Source organism: Trichechus manatus, unplaced genomic scaffold, assembly GCF_000243295.1.
Source record: "Trichechus manatus latirostris isolate Lorelei unplaced genomic scaffold, TriManLat1.0 scaffold00280, whole genome shotgun sequence".
In the NCBI taxonomy this organism is placed as follows: domain Eukaryota; kingdom Metazoa; phylum Chordata; class Mammalia; order Sirenia; family Trichechidae; genus Trichechus; species Trichechus manatus.
This window is the reverse complement of record NW_004444216.1, coordinates 379,002-395,588: the sequence shown is the minus strand read 5'-3', so window position 1 is coordinate 395,588 and position 16,587 is coordinate 379,002. Positions and strand designations below refer to the sequence as shown.

Below are 16,587 nucleotides of genomic sequence, written 5' to 3'. Positions count from 1 at the left end.
TGAGGAGTTACTATCATTTAGGCCGGTTGACATACTTCCAGATCATGAAATTCTACACGATTCAAACAATTTATCCCTTGCACAGCTCTATTAAATTCAATAGGAATTGTCCATAGAGATATGATTTATAAATTGGAATACTTATGACATAAACAAGTATTATGAATGATAATAATTTGCCACACTACTTTCTTTTAATGAACTTAATATACACAACCCAGACAAGGCAAAAAGCAGATATTTCTAAAATTATAATAGTAATCGATGGGTTTTCAATAGAATTTGTTGTGTCCAGTGGTTAATTTAACCATGTAACTTGGGGAAAGTGGGTTGGGAGGAATTTATAATAAAAATATTAAATCATACACTTTTTTGCGTGTAATTTTTTCTAACTCTTTTCCAATTTGCACAGGAATGGCTTGATGGTGGACCACATCATCCTGTAAAGAAACAGAATCATGGTAAATTACGTAGTCTTGGCCCTGAAGCACTTAAGCAAATTAAACAGGACGGAGAAAGAACTACAAGATATTTAACTGTTACTATATGCCTTGTACTATGTAGCGAGCTTTAATTATTCCACTTAATACACACAATGATCTTATAAGAAGGTTATGGTTTTCACCATTTTCAAGGGGAGATAACTGAATGTAACAGATACTGTTGTTGTCCAACCAGATTCCCTTTATGGAGGTACACCCAATACAAGTATCATACCTTTAGGGTGATCTGATATTCCAACAATTCTTCCAGCTCCTTCTGCTCCTTAAGTGATTGTTTTTGCTTAGATGTCAAATCTTCCCGTAAGTTTTTAATTTCTAACTTCTTCTGCATTATTTCTTTACGTAATTCTTCAGTGCTTTCTCTCAATATTTTCATCTTCTTCTCCATCTCCTTCAAAAGTCATGAAAATTATCAGGTTACATAGAGTCAGAGCAAACATTTATCTACTTAAAAACTGAATCAAATTTTCACCATTTTGATTATATTTGTTTCGAAGATCATAAACTGTTTCTTACAAAGTTAGATGCAATTTATCTAACTTCAGTAAAGGCATGACATCTTCAGTAAAGGCATGACAATTATATTGCATGCATTCAACCTATACATTAGATTTGAACTCTTATTTTTTACTAGTGCTCTTTTCTATTCTCTCATATTTTAAATGTTTACTTTTTTTGTTAATTTTTATTTCATACTAAAATCACTAATGAAAGTTTCCAGCCTATTTTTTAGTAGTTTTGTGATTTGACAAAATCAGGTGCAAATGATCTTTGAATATCTGGCTAATAGTTAACCTAAAACACATACAGGAACTGAAGATTAGGGAGTTCACATTTGGAACTCCCAACCCTTCTCACTCCTTAATCCCCAACTTCTTATTAATATTACTTCCCTAGATCATGCACATTCTTGTCAAATGCATCCCACCCCAAACTCGTTGTTAGGTGCCATGCAGTCGGTTCCGACTCATAGCAACCCCATGTACAACAGAATGAAACACTGCTTGGCCCTGCTCCATCTTCACAATCGTTGTTATACTTCAGCCCATTGTTCCAGCCACCATGTCAATTCACCTCCTTGAGGGTCCTCCTCTTTTTTGCTGACCCTGTACTTTACCAAACATGATGTCCTTCTCCAGGGTCTGGTCCCTCCCAATAACATGTCCAAAGTATATGAGATGTAGTCTCACCATCCTTGCTTCTAAGAAACATTCTGGCTGTATTTCTTCCAAGACAGATTTGTTTGTTCTTTAGCAGTCCATGGTATATTCAATATTCTTTGCCCACACCGTAATTTAAAGGTGTCAATTCTTCTTTGGTCTTCCTTATTCATTGTCCAGCTTTCGCATGTAGATGAGGCAATTGAAAACACCATGGCTTGGGTCAGGCACACCTTAGTCTTCAAGGTGACATCTTTGCTTTTTGACACTTTAAAGAGGTATTTTGCAGCAGTTTTGCCCAATGCAAGGTGCCATCTGATCTGCTGACTGCTGCTTCCATCGGTGTTGATTGTGAATCCAGGTAAAATGAAATCCTTGACAACTTCAGTCTTTTCTTCGTTTATCATGATGTTGCTTATTGGTCCAGTTGTGAGCATTTTTAAATTTTCTTTATCTTGAGGTATAATCCATACTGAAGGCTGTAGTCTTTTAAGCGCTTCAAGTCCTCTTCACTTTCAGCAAGCAAGGTTGTGTCATTTGCATATTGCAGGTTGTTAATGAGTCTTCCTCCAATCCTGATGCCACATTCTTCTTCATATAGTCCAGCTTCTTGGATTATTTGCTCAGCATACAGATTGAATATGATGGTGAAAGAATACAACCCTGACGCACACCCTTCCTGACCTTAAATCACGCAGTATTCTCTTTCTCTATTTGAATGACTGCCTCTTGGGCTATGTACAGGTTCCACGTGAGCACACTTAAGTGTTCTGGAATTCCCATTCTTTGCAATGTTATCCATAATTTGTTCTGATCCACACAGTCAAATGTCTTTGCATAACCAATAAAACACAGGTAAACATCTTTCTGGTATTCTCTGCTTTCAGCCAGGATTCATCTGACGTCAGTAATGATATCCCTCGTTCCACGTCCTCTTCTGCATCCAGCTTGAATTTCTGGCAGTTTCCTGTTGATGTACTGCTGCAACCGCTTTTGAGTGATCTTCAGAAAAATTTTACTTGCATGTGATATTAATGATATTGTTTGATAATTTCTGCATTCAGTTGGATCACCTTTCTTGGAAATATGTATAAATATGGATCTCTTCCAGCAGGTTGGCCAGGTAGCTGTCTTCCAAATTTCTTGGCAGAGATGAGTGGGCACTTCCAGTGCCACATCTGTTTGTTGAAACATCTCAATTGGTATTCCATCAATTCCTGGAGCCTTGTTTTTCACCAATGCCTTCAGGGCAGCTTGGACTTCTTCCTTCAGTACCATTGGTTCCTGGTCATATTCTACCTCCTGAAATGGTTGAATGTCGACCAATTCTTTTAGGTACAGTGATTCTGTATACTCCTTCCATATTCTTTTGACATTTCCTGCATCATTTAATATTTTCCCCACAGAATCCTTCAACATTGCAACTTGAGGTTTGAACTTTTTCTTCAGTTCTTTTGGCTTGAAAAATGCTGAGTGTGTTCTTCCCTTTTAGTTTTCTAACTCCAGGTCTTTGTACATCTCATTATAATTCTTTACTTTGTCTTCTTGAGCTGCCCTTTGAAATCTTCTGTTCAGCTCTTCACTTCATCATTTCTTCCATTTGCTTTAGCTACTTGATGTTCAAGAGCATGTTTCAGAGTCTCTTCTGACATCTATTTTTCTCTTTTCTTTCTTTCCTGTCTTTTTAATGACTTCTTGCTTTCTTCTTGTATGATGTCCTTGATGTCATTCCACGACTCGTCTGGTCTTCAGTCATTAGTGTTCAACACATCAAATCTATTCTTGAGATGGTATCTAAATTCATAGAAGATCTTTATTCCCCAGATCTGATTATCTGGAGAGTGTCTGAATTATGCGAGAGATGCTTTCTTATACTCAGGAAGTCTACACATTACTAATGATTAGGTGGATGAATCCATTTAGTCTGCTCTGGGCTTTTTGCATGTCTCCTCCTCCACTGCTGCTGGGAAAGGGTAACATTGGTGACCAGATGATCTGGAGTTAAAATTCAAAATGTTTTTCCTATAAAATCTTTGTTATAAATGGTGGTTAGGTGTACTTGCATAGAATTAATAGTATTTTACTCTAGGTTAAACAGTCTTTTGTGGTATAGCCTTGGAACTAAACCACCACCAATACACTTCTGAAATATAACCATTCAGAAGATGGAAACAATGAAAACTGTGATGACCTATTTACTTTATGATCATTGCTGTTGTTGTTAGGTGCCGTCGAGTTGGTTCCAATTCATAGCTACCCTATGTACAACAGAACAAAACACTGCCCGATCCTGCACCATCCTCACAATCGTTACTATGTTTGAACCCACTGTTGCAGTTACTGTGTCAATCTATCTTGTTGAGTCTCTTCCTCTTTTTCGCTAACCCTCTACTTTACTGAGCATGATGTCCTTCTCCAGGGACTGATCCCTCCTGACAACACGTCCAAGGTAAGTGAGACGAAGTCTTGCTATTCGTGCTTCCAAGGAGTACTCTGGTTGTACTTCTTCCAAGATGGAGGTATTCGTTCTTCTGGCAGCCTATGGTATGTGTATTCAATAGTCTTCACAAACTCCATAATTTAAGGGCATTGGTTCTTTTTTGGTCTTCCTTATTCATTGTCCAGCTTTCATATACATACAAGGTGACTGAAAATACCATAACTTCAGTCAGGTGCACCTTAATCCTCAAAGTGACATCTTTGCTTTTTAATAAAGAGGCCTTTTGCAGCAGATTTGCCCAATGCAATACATCATTTGATTTGACTGCTGCTTCCATAGGCATTGATTGTAGTTCCAATTAAAATGAAATCCTTGACAACTTCATGATAGATCTACTTTATGACAGATCACAAAAAATGCCCACAAATTCATCCTATTCCTCTATGTATGCCCCTTTGCAATGTGACTTTTTCATCCTTCTCATTAAGAGGTAAGGCTATTTCTCTGTGCCTTCAATCTAGACAGCCTTGTGACCGGCTTTGACCAATGGGATATTAGCAAAAATGATTTAAGCAGAGGCTCAAAAACTGTTTGTGTGCTGGAGTTTTCCCTCTCTTGCCACCATGTGAACTAACCCAGGCTAGTCTGCTGGATGATGAGAGACATGTGGCTTTCACCCCAGCTGACAGCTGTTCACCCCAGTTGACATCTCCAGACATGTGAGTGAATCCCCTCAGACCAACTAGCCTGCCAACTAGACGACAGATGAATGAAGCTATTCTACTTCACCCAGCTCTACCTCAGCCAGCTGGGACCAGAAGAATTCAGGACCATGTAGAATAACAAATGTTGTTTTAAGCTGCTGTGTTTTGGGGTGGTTTGTTATGCAGCAAGAGATAATTTTTTCTTCATAAAAATTTCTTGTAATAAGCTTGAGATGCTCAGAAAGCTATGAAGGTAATATCTATAGCAAAAGTAATGTACTTAAGTACCAACCACAGAATCTTTTTTTTTCTTTTTCTGGAAGCAAAGCAGATATTGTCCAACTAAACACAGCCTGAACTAGATGCCAAATAGCTAAAGTCTGTATTAGACTTTATGTTTTACTCAAGGAGTCCCTGGGTGGCACAAATGGTTAAATGCTTGACCACTAGCCAAAAGTTGGCAGTCTGAACCCATCCAGAGGTGCCTCGGAAGACAGGTATTCTGCTTCTGAAAGGACAGAGCCGTGAAAACCCTATGGAGCACAGTTTTACTCTACACACATGGGGTTGCCATGAGTTGGAAATGACTCCACGGCAACTAACAACACTACAACAACAGCGTTTATTCAAAGTTTGCAGATGCTCCTCTCAGCATTACGCACAGTTAAGACTTCCAGATTTTTCAAATGTTTCAGGGTACGAGTTGTTGTGAAAAACATTAATATTTATAATAATGGATGGTTCAATCCAGGTGTATTTAACAAATGTTAGATCATCTAAGACTTACTCCTGGCTTAGGTATCTTCTCAAATTCCTTTACTATGAGGCTTTTTTCTTCCATTAAGCTTAAAAAAGAGAGAGAGAGAGAGAAAAATCAAGCTTGACAAAGCACAAAACAGTAAGCTATGTAGTAATAACTTTCTATCCCCTTTATACAGAATATCCTTATCATGCTTGTCTGCCAGGTAACCTGGTGTCTGTGCTTTATGATGGCTTTCCTGGCTCCCACAGGTCATGTAGGTGCTTCCCCTCCTCAGTAGTCCCACAACCCTGTGTACACACACACCTATTAGAGCAGGTATGTCATTACTTTATAACTGTTTGGGAGCACGGGCCTCCCCATTAGACTCACGCTCTTTCTAGGAAGGTTTCTAATGAAATGTCAGCTGTAACTACTATCTTTGTTCTTCTGTATGCAATGTCATTTTTTCCTCATTGTTTCTAAGATTTTTCTCTTCATCATTGATTTTAACAATTTTATTATGATGACTCTTGGTGAGGTTTTCTTCAGGTGGAAGGTTTCTAATGAAATGTCAGCTGTAACTACTATCTTTGTTCTTCTGTATGCAGTGTCATTTTTCCCTCATTGTTTCTAAGATTTTTCTCTTCATCATTGATTTTAACAACTTTATTATGATGACTCTTGGTGAGGTTTTCTTCAGGTTTCCTCTGTTTGAGCTTTAGCTTCCTTGATCTGTGGGTTTATGGGTTTACAGTTCGTATCAAATTTGGAAAAATTTCTGTCTAGTTTTTTCTTCCCCAAATGCTTTTTTTTTCTGCCTCCACCTTTTGGTGACTACAATTACCCATATGTTAGACAAACTAGTACTGTTTCACAGCTCTCTGATGTTCTGCTCCTTTTCTTCTTCTTTTTTCTCTCTGTGTTTCATTTTGCATAGTTCCTATTGCTTTATCTTCAAGTTGGCCAATCTTTTCTTCTGCAGTTTCTAATCTGCTGCTAATCCCATTCAGTGTAGTTTTCATTTCCAGTATTACATTTTTTTTATCTCTAGAAGTTCAAGTTGAGTCTTTTTTTATAGCTCCTAGTTTTTCCTTTGTCATTATCATATTTTTCTTTAGCTTATGTAACTTATGAGTATACTGATAATAAATGGAGAGATATACCATGCTCATGGATTGGGACACTTATTATTGTTAAAATATCTCCCTACATTGATTCACAGATTCAATGCAATACCAATCAAAATTCTAGCACATTTTTTTCTAATTTGGTAGACCGTGACAAGTTTTTTCTAAAATTTAGAAAATGAAAAAGATGTATAATAGCTAAAACAACTTTGAAAAAGAAGAATAAGGATGGAGGACTTACACTATACAATTTCAAAACTTAATATAAAGCTACAATAATCAAGGGACTGCAATATTGGTGAAGGGGTAGAGAAATAGACCAATGAAACATGATAGAGTATTCAGAAATAGATTCCCACATATTTGGTCAAATTATTTTCTACAAAGTTGCCAGGGCAATTAAATGAAGAAAAGATTATCTTTTTAACAAGAGCTGCATAAACAATAAAACATTCACAAGCCGAAAAAATGAATATCTACCTTTACCTCACATAAAATATAAAAATTAACTTAATTTTAGCTCAGTAATGAAGTCACTCCTGAGGTTCACCCTTCAGCCAAAGATTAGACAGGCCCATAAAACAAAATAAGACTAAAGGGGCACACCAGCCCAGGGGCAAGGACTAGAAAAGGCAGGAAGGGACAGGAAAGCTGGTGACTGGGAACCCAAGGTTGAGAAGGGAGAGTGTTGACATGTTGTGGGGTTGTTAACCAATGTCACAAAACAATATGTGTACTAATTGTTTAATGAGAAACTAGTTTGTTCTGTAAACCGTCATCTAAAGTACAATAATAATAATAATAAATTAACTCAAAATGGATCATAGTGCTAAATGTAAGCTAAACCTATAAAACTTCTGGAGGAAAACATAGAAAATCCTTGTGACTGCGTTAGGCAAAGATTTCTTAAATGGGACACACAAAATATGAACACTGGAAGATAAAATGGATAAATTGGGCTCATCAAAATAAAAAAAAACTCCTTTCAAAAGGCACTGCTAAGAAAATGAAAATGATAGGAGAAAATAATTGAAAAACATGTATCCGAGAAACAATTTTTATTTAAAATACATTATAAATATCTAGAACTCAACAGTAAGAACAGAAATAACCCTATTAAAAAATGGGCAAAAAAATTAAACACTTCATCAAAGACGAGAAGTTATCAAATACTAAAGTGATGTGATCTGGTTTACATTAAAAAAAAAATCACTGTGGTACTGTGTGGGGAATTGACTTTAGTGGGTAACGGTGGAGGCAAGCAAGGTGGGAGACCAATTGGGAGGCTATTGCAGTAATCCAGGCAGACAACAATACATTGTAAGATGAATTTCTATTCATCTATCTTCACGTTCACTGACTTCTGTCATCTCTAGTCTGCTATTGAGCCCATCCAGTGAGTTTTTGTTTCAGTTATTGAATTTTTCAGCTCTAAAATTTCCATTTGGGTCTTTAGATCTTATATTTATTTTTTGAAACATTCTATTTTTTCCATTTGTTTCAAAAATGTTTGCAAGTTTTTGTTGGCGCATTTGTATAATTGCTGCTTTAAAATCTTTGTCAGGTAATTCCAACACATTTGTCATCTTGATGTTTGTGTCTGCTAATTGTCTTTTTTTCATGCAAGTTCAGATTTTCCTAGTTCTTCATATGCTGAAAATTTTTGGATTCTATCCTGGACATTTAAAATATTATTTAATGAAATTCTGGGTCTTGTTTAAACTCCATGAAAAACGTTGATACTTTTTTTTAGTAGGCAATTGATCAGGTTAGGTTCAGACCACAAGTTCCAACCAACATTCTCGGGGCTGTGGTTTCAATGTCAGTTGAGTTTCCAACATCTTTGCAATGTTATTCAGGTCCATCCTGCATGTGTGCCATCCTTTGGTCAGTTTGGGACCTGAGTGGTAAACCTTCTGTCAGTTTTCAAAGTCTTTGATAAGTTATTTAGGGGTCAGATCCACACATTCACAGATAAAGAGTGAGCCCAGAAGTTCACAACTTAACAGGCTCACTTTTCCAGGCTCTTCCTTCTCTGGGATCTCCACAGTACTTTCTGGATATTTGAATTCTCCTCTTTTTGGTCCTCTACTCTAAAATCTGGGGATATAGTTACTCTGTTCTGTCATGCACTTCTAGGACTATGCATGTGTCTGGGGTCAAGGACTGGGAAGAAAGAAAGAGGAAATAAGAGTGGGGATTTGCCCATCCCGTTTGAGATCACAGCTCCAAAGACAGGACAGAGAAGTTCCCTTGTTCTGAATTTTGGCTCCTATGGGCTCCCACTGCATTGTGACCTATGCCACTGCTCCCTGAGTTTTGTTTTGGGGGTAGGAGTGTGAGAGGATTGACAGAAGGAAACAAAACAAAACAAACAAACAAAAAAACACAGGGAGTTCTGCACAATCTCTGAGCATTATGAGTTCCCTTTCTTGCTCTTTGAGCCAGACCGAAAGGGCTTCTCCTGGAGCTATCTCTGTCCGTGTTGATGTCTACTTCTGGGTATCAGGCTGTGCTGCATTCAGGCCAAGGAATACCAGAGGGAGGAAAATGGTAAGTTCACTGCCAGTTCAATGATAATTTGAATTCTGGCCTTCTTCCCCAATTTGCCTGCTACTATTCACTTTCTGGATTTCTTAAATGTAAGCTCTATGCATTGTGTCTAGCTTTACAGTTGTGTTCAATGGAAGAGACAGAGTGACTGTATTTACTCCATCTTACCCCGAACCAGGCCCTTTAGATGATGTTTAAGGTCACAGGACTGGATGGGATCACTCTGGGAAAAACTACAGATAGAAATAGGAAGAGGGCTGAGGACTGATCCTGGGATTCTAACATTTAGCAATTCAAAAGATGAGGAGAAGCTAGCAAATGAACAAACAAAAATCCCAAAACAACAGCAGCAACAATTAACAAAATAAACAGGAAGGAAGAAAGTAAGGAACAAATAAAGAGAAGTGCCCAATGAGAAAGAAGGAAAATCAGGAGAATATGTATCACACAAGCAAAGAGAAGAAACAGCTTCAAGAAGGATGGAGTTATCAGTTGTGTGATGAAGACGAAGATTTGACTGCAGTATTTTATAAGATGGGTGTCCTTGCTATACTTAACAGCAGCAGGTTCAGTCAAGTAGTGGAATGAAACTAATTGGCGTAGTTTTGGGAGCAGAGACATGGGTATACTCTTTTAATGAGTTTTGCTATGAAGAGAAACAAAGAAGTAATTGGAGTGGAAAATGGAGTTCGGGGGGTGGTGGTGGCAGAGAATGATCCATGACAAACATGTTAATGATGATGAGAATTATCCATGATATATTTTTCTTATAAGGCCAGAGACACTTGATACTTACTAGATTTTGACCTTGTCATTTTTGTTTGTTGTTGTTGTGTGCCGTTGAGTCAATTCTGACTCATTGTGATCCTGTATGACAGAGTATAACTGTGCCATAGGGTTTCCCAGACTGTAATCTTTATGGGAGAAGATCGCCAGGTCTTTTCTCTGGTGGAGTGTCTGGTGGGTTCGAATCGCTGACCTTTTGGTTTGCAGCCAAGTGCTTAACTATTGCACCATCAGGGATTCTTGCCATTTTTGCTAGTACGTAATAAATACTAAGTTTTGGTAACAGTTTAGACAATCGAGTAAGTATTTTTAATGTTCCCCATTCATTTGTTTAAGTGAATATCAGTTAAGAAGAAGGTAAATGCTTTTTTAACACAGAAAAACACGCCAGAACTTTCTCTGAAAGGCAGTTATAGCTGAAAGTTGAGATTAACAAATAAAAACATTAGAGAAGAAATAGAAAATATTAGGAAATACAGACAATGAATGGGAACAATAGTATTTTTCACTTGCTGCTGAGAAAAATACAAAGACTAGAATATTTATATTATATTTTTATTTTAACTGGCAATATGAGATGACATGATGCAAATATGAGATTTTGGAAACTGGTTCAAATAGGGTTAGCCTGACTGTTCTAAAGAAAATAAATGGTAATGGATTGGGTACAATTGCTTGTTTATTTTCTTCTTCCAATAACCTTATTTGGAACTCTGTTTTGTCCACCAGACTTTCCGAAGAAATTTAAGAGAAAGCTCTCCCATTTTTCTTATTACTCTGCATTTAATGGGTAATTATTAAGTAAGTGCCAAAGAGGTCATAAGCTTTTCCAAATGTGATGAACACAAACTTTAAAATACAGGTTTAATGTATAAAATAAAAATTGGGAATTGTGGAGTATTATGCCCACTAGTTCCATCAAATAAGCAGATCTCACCAGCCAGTGGATCTAGGAACATGGAGCTAAAGGTGCACACACATTCGGTTTTACTTTTATGAAATTTTATTTGTAATAATGTAGATTAAAGCTAATGTAATAAATGTGTCGCATTGAATTTAATATAGGTTAAGTTGTCAGAATCACAAATTGAAGCTGAATTTTTCAGAGCTTTGAATACTTAAGCCTTTGCTTTTATAGCTTCAGCATAAAAATTGGCAATATTTATTTCCCAATTATTGATCCTACACCTCAGGCATGCTGCCACCAGAGGGCAATGGTGTACTGCCATCTCTCGGATAAAAAGGCAGCCTGAGTTTCAAAATGGTGACATGAAGCTCTGCCACAAGATATGGCTCATAGTCTTTCCTTTAGATAAATACAAAACGAATCTTTTCTCTAAACAAACATAAATGGCTAATTCTTTAGGACATTTAAAACCAATTATATTTCTATCATGCAATTCCCTCTTAATATTAAGAAACACTAATAGACTTTTTCTTTCCTTTTAAAAGGTGTATATTTTTCTATACAGAGAAAAATGTCATTCATAATCTCATCCCTACCATAACATGGATGATCATTTTTATTTTCCTTGTGTCTTTTAATAAAGTCATATTAGATGTGTATATATGATTGAATCCATTTTTACTTAACATTTAGTTAAAATATTTTCCCAACTTGCTAAACATACTTCATAATTAATAATTTAATAGCTGGTTTCAAAGTTTTCTATTGGATGGATATACCATAATAAAATAATCCTAAATAATATCTATGATATATTAACTTATTACATTCCAGGCATATACATACATTATTCCTAAGCTTCACAACTCTGCTAAGTAGGTATTATTATCTTCATTGCACATATGAAAAAAACCAAGGAGTTAAGTAACATTTCCAAAGTCACACAGTCAAGGCTGAACCGCCATTCAAAACAGCTCTGACTCCAGAATGCTTGTTAGTATCAGGATGACTCTGGAATACATTATTATGCAATATGCCACTATTTCTTAAAAATTCAGATTACTTTCAAATTTTCACTTTTATAAGTAGTTATATAATAAACATATTTATGCATAGTGTCTTTCTTTATCCTTTTGGATTATCATTTTTGGATGGCATTACTGGGGCAAATTTTTTTTGTGTGTATGCTTCTTGATACATATTAACTTCTAATCATTTAAACATAAATTGAAATTTAAACCTGCCTGATATTTTCCCACATTCCTGAATAAGGGATGCTGCAGCATCAAAACTCCTTTATTTATTTTTATTGTGCTTTAAGTGAAAGTTTACAATTCAAGTCAGTTTCTCACACAAAAATTTTACACACATTGTTATGTGACCCTAGTTGCTCTCCCTATACTGTGTCAGCACACTCCTCCTTTCCACCTCAGATTTCCCGTGTCCATTCAACCAGCTCCTGACCCTCTCTGCCTTCTCATCTTGCCTCTGGAAGAAGCTGCCCATTTAGTCTCGTGTATCTACTTGAGCTAAGAAGCAGCACACTCTTCACGAGTTCTCATTTTATATCCCATAGTCCAGTCTAAGCTTTGTCTGAAGAGTTGGCCTTGGGAATGGTTTTAGTTTTGGGCTAACAGCATGTCCGGGGGCTATGTCTTCCAGAGTCCCTCCAGTCTCAAACCATTAAGTCTGGTCTTTTTCCTAGAATTTGAGTTCTGCACCCTACTTTTCTGCTGTTCTGTCAGGGACTCTCTGTTGCGTTCCCTGTCAGGGTGGTCATTGGTGGTAGCTAGGCACCATCTAGTTCTTTTGTCTCAGGCTGATCCAGTCTGTGGTTTATATGGCGCTTTCTGTCTCTTGGGCTAATATTTCCTTGTGTCTTTGGTGTTCTTCATTCTCCTTTGCTGCAGGTGGGTTAGGACCAATTGATGCATCTTAGCTGGCCGCTCACTAGCTTTTAAGACCCTGGACGTCACTCACCAAAGTGAGATGCAGAACACTTTCTTAATAAACTTTGTTATGACAGTTGACCTAGATGTCCTTTGAAACCATGGTCCCCAGACCCCCATCCCTCCTACTCTGTCCCTTGAACTGTTTGGTTGTATTCAGGAAACTTCTTAGCTTTTGGTTTAGTCCAGCTGTGCTGATTTCCCCTGAAATGTGTGTTGTCCTTCCCTTCACCTAAGATAATTCTTGTCTACTACCTAGTTAGTGAATACCCCTCTCCTTCCCTCCCCACCCTCGTAACCATCAAAGAATGTTTTCCTCTGTGCTTCAATCTTTTCTTGAGTTCTTATAATAGTGATCTTACATAATATTTGTTCTTTTGCAACTGACTAAATTCATTCAGCATAATGCCTTCCAGATTCCTCCATATTATGTTTCACGGATTCATCATTGTTGTTTATCATTGGGTAGTATTCCATCGTGTGAATATACCATAATTTGCTTATCCATTCGTCCACTGATTGGCACCTAGGTTGTTTCCATCTTTTTGCTATTGTGAATAGTGTTGCAATGAACATGGGTGTGCACATATCTATTCATGTGGTGGCTCTTACTTCTCTAGGATATATTCCAAAGAGTGGGATTGCTGGATTGTATGGTACATCTATTTCTAGCTTTTTAAGGAAGTGCCAAATAAATTTCCAAAGTGGTTGTACCATTTTACATTCCCACCAGCAGGGTATAAGTGTTTCAGTCTCTCCACTACCTCTCCAACATTTATTATTTTGTGTTTTTTGGGTTAATGCTAGCCTGGTTGGGGTGAGATGGTATCTCATTGTAGTTTTGATTTGCATTCCTCTAATGGCTAATGATCGTGAGCATTTCTTCATGTGTCTGTTAGCTGCTTGAATGACTTCTTTGGTGAGGTTCCTGTTCACATCTTTTGCCCATTTTTTAATTGCGTTATTTGTCTTTTTGTTGTTGAGTTTTTGCAGTATCTTGTAGATTTTGGAGATTAGATGCTGATCGGCTTTGTCGTAGCCAAAAATTTTTTCCCAGTCTGTAGGTTGTCTTTTCACTCTTTTGATGAAGTCTTTTGATGAGCAAAAGTGTTTGATTTTTAGGAGCTCCCAGTTATCTAGTTTCTCTTCCAGTGTTTGTGCATTGTTACTTACGGTTTGTATTCCTTTTATGCCATGTATTAGGGCTCCTAACGTCCCTGTTTTTTCTTCCGTGATCTATGTCGTTTTTGATTTTATATTTAGGTCTTTGATCCATTTTGAGTTAGTTTTTGTGCATGGTGTGAGGTATGGGTCTTGTTTCATTTTTTTGCAGATGGACATCCAGTTATACCAGCACCATTTGTTAAAGAGACTGTCTTTTCCCCAATTAATGGACTTTGGGCATTTGTCAAATATCAGCTGCTCATAGTTGATGAATTTAGGTCTGCATTCTCAATTCTGTTCCATTGGTCTGTGTATCTGCTGTTCTACCAGTACCAGGCTGTTTCGACTACTGTGGCGGTATAATAGGGTCTAAAATCAGGTAGTGTGAGGTCTCCCACTTTGTTCTTCGTCTTCAGTAACGCTTTAATTATCTGGGGCCTCTTCCCTTTCCAGATGAAGTTGGTGATTTGTTTCTCCATCTCATTAAAAAATGCCGGTGAAATTTAGATCGGTATTACATTGTATCTGTAGATCGCTTTGGGTAGAATTGACATTTTCACAATTTGAGTTTTCCTATCCCTGAACAAGGTATGCTCTTCCACTTATGGAGGTCTCTTTTGGTTTCTTGCAGTAGTGTCTTGTAGTTTTCATTGTATAGGTCTTTTACATCTCTAGTTAGATTTATTCCTAAGCATTTTATCTTCTTGGGGGCTGTTGTAAATGGTATTGATTTGGTGATTTCCTCTTTGAAGTTCTCTTGGTTGGTGTAAAGGAATCCAACTGATTTTTGTATGTTTATCTTGTATCCTGATACTTTGCTGAAATCTTCTATTAGTTCCAGTAGTTATCTTGTGGATTCTTTGGGGTTTTCTGTGTATAAGATCATATCATCTACAAACAGAGATACTTTGACTTCTTCCTTACCAATCTGGATGCCCTTTACTTCTTTTTCTAGCCTAATTGCTCTGGCTAGGACCTCCAGCACAATGTTGAATAAGAGTGGTGATAAAGGGCATCCTTGTCTGGTTCCCGTTCTCAAGGGGAATGCTTTCAAAGTCTCTCCATTTAAGATGGTGTTGGCTTTGTATAAATGCCCTTAATTATACTGAGGAATTTCCCTTGTATTCCTATTTTGCCAAGAGTTTTTATCATGAATGGGTGTTGGACTTTGTCAAATGCCTTTTCTGCATTGATTGATAAGACCATCTGGTTCTTGTCTTTTGCTTTATTTATGTGATGGAGTATATTGATTGTTTTCCTAATGTTGAACCATCCTGCATACCCAGTATAAATACCACTTGATCATAGTGAATTATTTTTTTCATATGTTGCTAAATTCTATTGGCTAGGATTTTGTTGAGGATTTTTGCATCAATGTTCATGAGGGATATTGGTCTGTAATTTTCTTTTTTTGTGGTGTCTTTACCTGGTTTTAGTATCAGGGTTATGCTGGCTTCACAGAATGAGTTTGGGAGTATTCCATCCTTTTCTATGCTCTGAAATACCTTTAGTACCAGTGGTGTTAACTCTTCTCTGAAAGTTTGGTAGAATTCTCCAGTGAAACCGTCTGGGCCAGGGCTTTTTTTTTGTTGGGAGTTTTAAAATTACCTTTTCAATCTCTTCTTTTGTTATAGGTTTATTTAGTCATTGTGCCTCAGTTTATGTTAGTTTAGGTAGACAGGGAATTTTTAGAAATTTGTCCATTTCCTCTAGGTTTTCAAATCTGTTAGAGTACAATTTTTCATAGTATTCTGTTATGATTCTTTTAATTTCAGTCGGGTTCGTTGTGATATCACCCATCTCATTTCTTATATAGGTTATTTGCTTCCTCTTCAGGTTTTCTTTTGTCAGTTTGGCCAATGGTTTATCAATTTTGTTGATCTTTTCAAAGAACTAGATTTTGGTCTTGTTAACTCTTTCAATTGTTTTTCTCTTCTCTATTTCATTTAATTCTGTCCTAATTCTTATTATTTCCTTTCTTCTAACACCCGAGGGCTTCTTTTTTTCTACTTGTTTGAGTTGTAGGGTTAATGTTTTGATTTTGGCCCTTTCTTCTTTTTGGATGTGTGCATTTATTGCTATAAACTGACCTCTGAGCACGGCTTTTGCAGTGTCCCAAAGGTTCTGGTAGGATGTATATTCATTCTTGTTTGCTTTTATGAATTTCTTTATTCCATCCTTAACTTCTTCTATAACCCAGTAGTTTTTGAGAAAGGTGTTATTTAGTTTCCATGTATTTGATTTTTTTTTCTTGCTTTTTCTGTTATTGATTTCTACTTTCATGGCTTTATGGTCAGAAAAGACGCTTTGTAGTATTTTGATGCCTTGGATTCTGTTAAGGCTTGCTTTATGGCCTAATGTGTGGTCTATTCTGGAGAATGTTCCCTGTGACTTGGCTGCTGTTGGGTGGACTCTTTGGTATATGTCCATGAGATCAAGTTGGTTGATTGTAGCATTTAGATCTTCCATGTCTTTATTGAGCTTCTTTCTGGATGTTCTGTCCTTCACCAAAAGTGGTGTGTTGAAGTCTCCTACTCTTATTGTGGAGCTGT

At 37.0% G+C, this 16,587-nt stretch overlaps 1 protein-coding gene across 1 annotated transcript in view; it reads right to left on the bottom strand.

Annotated features, from left to right (window-relative positions):
- The window catches only part of CCDC146 (coiled-coil domain containing 146), a 135,436-nt gene that overhangs the window by 26,527 nt on the left and 92,322 nt on the right, over positions 1-16,587 (bottom strand). Inside the window, exons 5-7 of the mRNA XM_004390060.2 lie at positions 5,595-5,652; positions 718-894; positions 367-440 (exon numbers count right to left, since the gene is read on the bottom strand). Of these exons, the coding sequence (XP_004390117.1) occupies positions 367-440; positions 718-894; positions 5,595-5,652 (309 nt within the window). The remainder of the gene's footprint in view (positions 1-366; positions 441-717; positions 895-5,594; positions 5,653-16,587) is intronic.